Below are 9,172 nucleotides of genomic sequence, written 5' to 3'. Positions count from 1 at the left end.
AGCCTTCAATATGGATTGAGGCTCAATGTCAAGAAGACAAAGATTCTCACCACTGGACCAATTGGCAGCATCATGATGGATGGTGAAGAGATTGAGATTGTTCACAGCTTTAGTTTGCTTGGCTCCACAGTTAACACTCTTGGGCCAGTAGCCAGGAAATTAAAAGACATATTGCCATGGGAAAGTCTGCTGTTAGAGAACTCTCCAAAGTACTGAAGAGCAATGGTGTCTCTCTGGAGACTAAGGTGCATGTGATACAGGCCACGGTCTTTGAAATCACTTGTTATGCATCAGAGAGTTGGACAATGGCTAAGGAGGACAGAAGGAGAATTGATGCCTTTGAACTGTGGTGCTGGAGAAGAGCATTGAGAGTACCATGGACTGCTAGGAAAACAAAGATTCATCCTAGAAAGGGTTAAACCAGGCGGCTCCTTGGAGGCAAGGATTCTGAGGCTCTAACATACTTCGGACATGTTGTAAGGAGGGACAGGTCCTTGGAGAGGGACATCATGCTTGGGAGTGTGGAGGGACAGAGCAGGAGAGAATGTCCCTCTATGAGGTGGATTGATTCAGTGACTGGGATAATCAGGGTGGATGTGTAGGAGACAGTGACATTGGCACAGGAAAGAGCAGAGTTTAGGGCTGTTGTACATAGGGTCGCTATGAGTTACAAGCTACTCGACGGCACATAACAACAATGTTGAGAATGCAATCCATATTTAAGTTCTTAACCCTCTGACACAAATGCTTCAAGCTCTTCTCAGTTTCAGCAAAGTTGTGTCATCTGCACAATGCAGGCTGTTGAGGAGTCTTACTCCAAACCTGATTCCACATTCTTCTCCATAAAGTGCAGCCTTTTGAATTATCTGTTCCACATATAGACTGCAAAGGTATGTTGAAAGGATACACCTTTGATGCACTCCTTTCTGGATTTTGAACTATTCAGTGTTCTCTTGCTCTGTTTGGGCAACAGTTTCTTGGTCAAGGTATAGGTTTTGCGTGAGCTCTGGGATTTCCATTCTTCTCAATGTTCGCTACGATTTGTTGTAATCTACACAGACATATTCCCTTAGGTGATAAAACACAAATAGATATAATTTTGGTACTCTCTGCTTTCAACTAAGATCCATCTGATATCAGCAATAATATCTCTAGTGTTGCAACCTCTTCTTTAACCAGTTAATGTTTCTGGCAGTACTCTACTGATGTACTGTTGTAGTCATTTTTAAATAATCTTCAGCAAAATTTTGCTTGTATGTGATATTGTTCTATAATTTTCACATTGTTTTGGAGTTTGGGAATGGGAATAAATATGGACCTCTTCCAGTCATTCGTCCAAGTAGCTGTTCTCCAGATTTCACAGTACAACCTGGTGAGCATATCTAGGGCTTCATCTATTTATTAAAATATGCCAATTGGTATTCCTTCAATTCCTGAAGCCTTATTTTTTGCCAACTTTTTCAGAGTATTTTAAACTTCTTCCTTTATTACTATTGATTCTTGATTATATGTTACTTCCTGAAATGGTTCTGTGTCAGCTGATTCCTTTTGGTACAGCAATTCCTCCCACCTGTGTATTCCTCCCACCTTCTTTTGATGACTACTGGATTGTTCAAGATTTTCCTCACAGTATCTTTAAGTATTGCAAATCAAGGCTTGAATTTTTCGTTCAGTTTCTAGGAGACTAAAAAGCATACTAAAGATCTTTCAATCACAACACTGAGACACTATTTTAACAATAAAAGTATTGTACTGAAGTACTGTTTCAACAGTATTAATGATCACATTTGCTCAAAGTTAGATGACAATGCAAACACATCAAAACAAATGTACTTGTGATATCATCTCTTTAGTTAATAACCATTTGTATCATATGGTAATACAAAGCCAAGGCACTTTACAATTCTTAATTTATATCTGAATTACTAATTTTCAACATATTATCAGTTTTGTTAAAATATATTTATTGTTGTTGTATGCCACCAAGTCAGAACTCACTCATAGCTGATCCTCCATTGGGTCTTCAGAAGCTGTAAACTGCTTAGGAAGAGACTGTCCATCTTTCTCCCATGGACAGTTGATGGATTTGAACCACCTGCCTTTGGGCTGGCAGTGCAATTCTTTGCCACCAAACCACCAGAGCTCCCTTTAAATATGTAATTCTCCTATTATTTTAAGGGGGGAAAATCATTGTAGTTTAATGTTAACAGAACTTAGAGCTCTTGTGCCTAGTGGCAAGAAGCTGAGCTACAATTCTGAAGGCACACAGTTCAAGGTGACTGACCAGCTGCTCGGCTGGAGAAGGATGAACAATCTCCTCCCAGGCAATTAACTGCCTCTGAAAACCCACCAGAGGGTCAGCTATGGATTAGTACATAACAACAGCAACAATAACACAAATCTTATTTTTATTGGAGTTTTTATATTTATAGTTATGTTGCTGATAATATTTTCATAATCATCTAAGTTTTGTTTCTAATAGTAATAATTTCAAGATAGGCTACACCTCTTAATCATACCATTTATGTAAACTGACAGAATTCTTGCACATATGAATCAGGTTAAACAGCTTATACAGCATTATCATCATCTGAGGCTAATCACAAAATATAACTGTTCTATAAAAAACTCCAACAGATAAAAATGCTAAGAAATAAGTGCTTTCCAAAATGTCTCTGAATCCTAACGTCTTAAGTCTTTGAAATTTCTGTTTCCTTAATAAACTAAAACAATGTGAAGAGTTAAAATTACTTATGTACATATGAAAATCAAAGACTCTTGAGAATCATCTGATAATATTTATTATATCAGATATATTTTAAAAAAAACTTTATCCTTGGAAAGGCTTGTGAGTAAAGACAGGCTCAAAAATATATTTAAGGTAGTCGTTTATAATCTTAAACTTTGGCAATCTTTTAAGATTCTCAGGGAAAACATTATCTCTATTAATATTCACATCATCAGATTAAAATTTATTAATTGAACAAAGTAGGTTTTTTAATATTCGTTTTCTTTTGCAATGAATCTATGATTAGCTTCATACAAAGGAAAAGTATTTTCTCTGAATAAGCTAAAACAATAAGTGGTATTTGAACTGCTGGTTGAAAGGTAGAGGCACTGGTAATCATTATTTCCCCTTGTTTGTTCAGGCCCTTCCAACAAAACAAACAACCTTTTTGTGATTGGATTGACATGGTGTTAACAATGCATTTAATGCCCAAATCAGTATGAATACAGGTAAAGCTCTCACTAATACCAGTACCAGGATGTTAAAGCCACCTATTTTCTATGCAGCCAAAAAAAAAAAAAAAAAGGAGGTGGGGAAGAGAGAGATGGTCCCCTCCTTTGGTAAATAAGCTAGTACTCAACAAGCCACATCATATAACAATCTCATGCTTGATTCTTAAGGTTATACGTAATTTACTATACCTGCAGTCTTTTCAGCAATTTTAGCTTCTGATGTTTTCTCTTGAAGATCCAGCTGAAGTTTTAATTTTCTCTGTTCCTTTTCTTCTTTAGTCAATTTTTCTTTAAGCTGAAAAACAGTTTTTTAAAATCAGATTGTTAACTGCACAAACAAAATGCATACCAGGGGAAAACTGTTTCTTATATTGCTATATCCTATTGACAAAATACATTTAACAAAAAAAAAAATTCAGTTGCCTACCTACACACTCTAGTCTTATAATAAAATTATTTTTTATTTTTTGTCTGTATAATCTTTATTTCATGAAATACTTAGAACCTTAAAATACTTTCAAGAAAGGAGAACTATTATTACTAAAATAAGAACAACAGAGTAGTTACTTCATCTATTATTTTCTTAAAGCAAAAGATTTGGAAGGCACTAAAAATAAAATAATGAATAGCATAGTTTTACATCTTTGTTTGGTAATTCAAATATTTTAAACAAAGGTAAGATATAATCTTAATATTTGATGCAAATCTTCCCTTGAAAATATTATTCCATTGCATTCCATCTTAACTGACATTGGCACTTAACACATAAGATACATCTAATATAAATAATTGCTAAATGAAAAATGGAAATTATCTTATGTCCTCATAAAAAATCCCTCCAATATCTTTTTTAACTTACTCTCTAGGTTTCTGTCATTTATTTTGTTTTCTGGCAGCTCAAATTTTTAGCATTATGCTGTTTGATTCAGTCAAGTGAGTCATTTTCTATTAAAATCAGAAAAGTAAGTAGTTTATAAAAAAATATATACTAAATCCACATGAAACAAAGTTATACTCTGAAGAAGAGATGTAGAAACTAGGCAGAAAAGAAGATAAAATGTGTTATGACAAGCCTGATTTGGATTAGGTAAAATAATAAAATAAGGTAGAGAACAATATTGTCACATCATGGTATTTTAAAGTTTAATATTGAGGTGAAACACCAGTCACAGACACTAAAAATATGAAAGAATAAAAGTAATATAAGATCAATGCATTATATATTTATTTATCTATAATTCTGAAAGAAATACATACAGTAAAAGGTGAATAAACTTTCCTTTCTTTTTTTTTTTTTTTAAGGTACCCAGAATGTTATAGACTTACTAAGAAGAAAGATATACCAGAAACCAACAAAGCAGGAAACCACACACACGGTAGGGTAGCTCTTAAACTGAACCAGACCATGCGAGACCAAAAGGCAGAGATATAAACTGACTATTAAAAATCTTAAAGTACATAATAAAACTGAATTATGATGGACAAGAAAGCAAATTTATCAGGTCAACAACTAAAATCACACTGTATCATTTTCCAAGCTTTCTATCTTGTACCTTTTTATTGCTTGCTCTGAGAATGTTCAGTTCTTGTAGAAGAGAGGCTATTGTTTTCTCTTTATTTAAATCTGAAGAAACATGTCGAGGACTCAGACATTCACAATGTAAATTAGGTTCCATGGTGCTGTAATAAAGAAAACTATTATATACATATGTTTTCTAATGCATACTATCTATAATTATCTACAATTTTTATACATAAAACTGATTTTTACAATAAACATATAAATATATCCAATATAAATTTATCCAATTATACATACTTTAAAAATAATATGGATAAGAAGCCTAGCCAAATTAATTTCATGGAGAAATACTGTGATTATGAACTGAAAGATCGCCAATCATGTAAAATAGTAATGCTACAATGAGACACAGTTCAGTATACTTAAATAACTGATTCAGAGTCTGTGTTTAATTCAGTTTATATTCATAGTCAGGATAATAAATAGAGTTCTTTGAATTTGTCTTTTTTTAGTTTTCTGTGGTGGGGGAGGGTTTTTTTTTGTTTGTTTTTTACATGGGACAAGGATAAGGACATTTTCAATTCTGTTGGCATATTTTCCTTATAAACTTCCAACAACAAAAATAAAGACTAATTCCTGTAATATTTAAGAATAAATTAAAATAAAAATATTTTTAGACCTTTTGTAAGCTATTTGAGAGAATCATCAGCTTGCTACCAAGTGGCATAAGGGAAAGTAAAGAAAACAGGTTTCTTTATTTTTAAGGCATTAAGTTAAATCTCTTGGCATAGGTTTAATCTCAGAGTTACTAAGAATAAAGAAAGCAGTGAAGTCTGGGAGAGTCAATGCAGCTCTACCTACCTCCTATATCTTCTGATGTAAATATGCTAGATATTGTATGTCTTGGCTTTGGCCCAAATTCTATTATTATTTATTTTTCCAATCTGGCTATAAAATGTTTATGCCCTCTATACTTACCTCAGCCTGTACTAAAGAGGTAGGAGCACAATATATCCACGTTAGGATTTTTATATGCACTAAAAGCAGATGAATTAAGAATTGAACTTATAAGTAAATTAAACAATTGTTCTACTGCAAAACTGGGCCAAAACAGTATTATATAGGAAAAAACCCCCACAAAAACAAAACAATAAGCATTATTCTATAAAATACAATTTTGCCTAAAGTGAAATATAATCACTTTCACTCTTTGAACTTTTAAAAATCTAATGTTTCAGAGCACATATCTAATTACCAAAAGATTTTAATCCCACAAGTAAAAGTATCAAAAATTCAAAGCCCTTCATGGGATAGTTATGTAAGGTAAATGAGTAAAAAGCTGTAGAATGTAAAGTTACCATGAAGACAAGTACTAGGTTCTTATAAAAGCATTCAAATTAAAAGAATAACCTGGGCTAACCCAAATCAAAACATATGCTTAGTTTAATTGTCCTGTGGCTGCCGATCTTTAAACTCTGATGAATAATGCCTTATTTAAATGAATTTAGAATTATCACAATCCTTATGAAAGATCCTAGAGAGGGTGAGACCAGGCTGTTCCTTGGAGGTAAGCATTCTGAAACTTCATTTGACACACTTTGAACATGGTGTAAGGAGAAACCAGGCCTTGGATAAGGATGTCATGCTTGGGAGGGTGGAGGGACAGCGGAGGAGAGGAAGACCCTTGATGAGATGGATTGATTCAGTTATTGGGGTAATGGGGGGTAGTGTGTCAGAGACAGTAAGGTTGGCACAGGAGAGAGCAGGACTTAGGGTGTTGAACATAGGGTCGCTACAAGTCACAGGTGACTCGACAGCACATAACAACAACTACAATGAAAGATCACCTAAAAGAATATTTAGCAAGAAATTAGTAAAACCTAATGGTCTTCATACAAATTCCCTTGTGCTTTCTCACTCAGCTATCCTAGCTAATTATACTAATGTTGAGGATAGGCTGGCAATTTGGAATCCCAAATTCTATTAAGTTCATAATATGTCCAATTTAGTGACCACAAAAGAAATCAGTCAGTAACAAAGATAACATTTTCTTGGTTTTTTTTTCTTTCTAAAGCCTGCTAACACTCACTTGTCATTCTGAGTAGTGCAATAAGCTGTGTCATCATCAGGATAAGGACCGATGACCTGAAAAGCCCTTGCACTCCATCCTGGCAGGTCTGTGTCCTCATAAGTTTCTTCATGAACTAAATTGTTGGATTTCTGATGCAGGCTTTCCACAGAATGCATAGTTGGTTGCTTCTCTGGCTGAATACTTTTACTTTTGCCTTTGGTCTCCTTTTCAAGATAACCAGGGGCTCTATCTGTATTTAAAAAGAAAGATATGTGAAACCATAGTTACAAATTGAATCACCTGACTACGTAAATTTCTGGAAGTAAATGCTCTCACTTTTAAACACATACTTAACTAGTCTTGCTCCTGTAATAGTCAGATAAGCATGAAGAAGTGAATTTTACCAGTGATATCACCAACTTCATCATCAATAAATATTTTTGGCAGTGTGACCTACATATTAAAAGACTGTAAAAATACTAGACTAGATATTATATGGGGGGGGGGCGGAGCCCAGAATAGGTCTTAAATGAATAAAGATCTCCAGAAGTAGGATTCAGTCATTTTTAAAGTTCTCCAGATGATTCCAGTATAGAAGCAAGGAGGAGGGGCAATGATTTGAGAAGGCTCTCCTCCCCCAGACTTATCTTCTCTGGATTTCTCAGCACAGAATTCGATCAATCAATGATTCCAGAAGTGAAACTGTGCAAGGGGCTGTCTACGTTTTTGCATCACCATGTTACTTTGGGCAAATAACTTATCCATGCCTCAGTTTACTCCACTGAGTTATTGCAAAGACAGACGTACTGTTTGCAAAATGCCTCGTATCTGGCACACATGCAGCATACTTGGCCTAGTGTCTACTAAATCAAGAATTATTGGTTATTATTTTTTAATCACCATTGCCATATCATAGGCATAAAGAGAATGATTTATAACTTTTCTTTAATCAGATAAATATTATAAACCAAAGACTATAACATCAATACACATTACACCATGAGATTTGTTTTAAGCAACTAATAGTAAATAAAGGGAGCACTGATGACCTAATCCATAGTGAAAAGAACTGCTAAACCAAAGGCCACGGCTCTCTGGAGGATCCAATCCACCTAAAGAAAAGTGGGCATCTCCTCCTGGGCAATGATCAGCTATGAATTCATTATGACTCAATAACAATTTTTTTTTTAAATAGAAGTATTTTTTTTAGGACAAAAATTAAAGACACACATATAGGAACACACAAAAACACTTTAGGTAGTATACCAGATCTGCAGAAAAAGTCCAATTTTAACTATCACATTATTGTTTTAAGCAGAGATAATACTGAGGTGGCTTCTCCAACTTGTCAACTTAAAATCCTTTTGAACCAGAATATAGTAGTTTTTGAATAAAAGAAAATGAAGGAACAATTCTAAATAAGGTAATGTAAAAAAAGCCGATACTATATGGAGGTGGCAGAGTCTGACTTCTACCCACTTCATAAAGAAGAACTTTCTCCATAAATAATATCCATAGCAACAAACAGATAGCTGTTAGGTCAGACATGCCACACCCCCCCCCCCCATGCTCCTGCACCTATTTCTACCAGTTACCAGTTATGTGAGTTTAATATTCATTATTGAGTCACAAACTTTACTCACAGCCAGAGTACCAAGAGTGGGTTTTATTAGGGAAATACATTGGGGAGTGGGAGAGGCAAAGAATGTCTCACAATACAGGTCCAGGTACAGTCCAGCAGTCCCAAGCCAGATTAAAAGCAAAACATAATTCCTTAATTAGTAAAAGCCCTGGTTTCAGTTCAGCAGTCAAATCTAAATCATTCAGCAAGGTTTGCCTCAGCAGTTATTATAAGTCAGCTTCTCCTTCAATCATCCAGCAAGAACAGAAAACCCTTTAACTGTGGCCTTTATCTCAGGGCTCCTCTGGTTACACGCTATCACAGTTTCCCTACAGCAATGCCGTCGTATCTCCACCACCATCACCAGGGTCTCACCCTCACCAGGGTCTTGCTATAGGTTCCCTCAAGTCTTGCTACTCCATGCAGGAAGCAATCTCTTAATCTAGTCACACAGCTGTTGAGGATTTGCAAGACCATGTGTCTACAGTTAAGGTAGCTGGAGACCAGTGGGGAGCTAATGTAATGGCTAGAAAAATCAACTTGTAACTACCACCACAAGTAACTTTCACAAAACACGCATTCCTCAATGAGAAAAAAAAAATATATATATATATGAAATTGAGTTGTGGTGCTGGAGAAGAGTCTTGAACATATCATGGACTGCCAAAAAAATCAAATAGGTCTGTTTTGGAGAAGGTGGATTTGGAGGCTTCACTTA

General features: G+C 35.0%; 1 protein-coding gene across 1 annotated transcript in view; it reads right to left on the bottom strand.

The window, feature by feature from the left end:
- The window catches only part of MIPOL1 (mirror-image polydactyly 1), a 358,287-nt gene extending 351,224 nt beyond the window's left edge, over positions 1 to 7,063 (bottom strand). Inside the window, exons 1-3 of the mRNA XM_006891563.1 lie at positions 6,852 to 7,063; positions 4,794 to 4,920; positions 3,430 to 3,535 (exon numbers count right to left, since the gene is read on the bottom strand). Of these exons, the coding sequence (XP_006891625.1) occupies positions 3,430 to 3,535; positions 4,794 to 4,920; positions 6,852 to 7,009 (391 nt within the window). The 5' untranslated portion in view covers positions 7,010 to 7,063. The remainder of the gene's footprint in view (positions 1 to 3,429; positions 3,536 to 4,793; positions 4,921 to 6,851) is intronic.
- Positions 7,064 to 9,172: the final 2,109 nt, after the last annotated feature.

This window comes from Elephantulus edwardii, unplaced genomic scaffold (genome assembly GCF_000299155.1).
Source record: "Elephantulus edwardii isolate Elephantulus edwardi_28Jun2011 unplaced genomic scaffold, EleEdw1.0 scaffold00100, whole genome shotgun sequence".
Lineage (NCBI taxonomy): Eukaryota > Metazoa > Chordata > Mammalia > Macroscelidea > Macroscelididae > Elephantulus > Elephantulus edwardii.
Note: the sequence above shows the minus strand (reverse complement) of the source record. Positions and strands in the feature narration are given on the sequence as shown.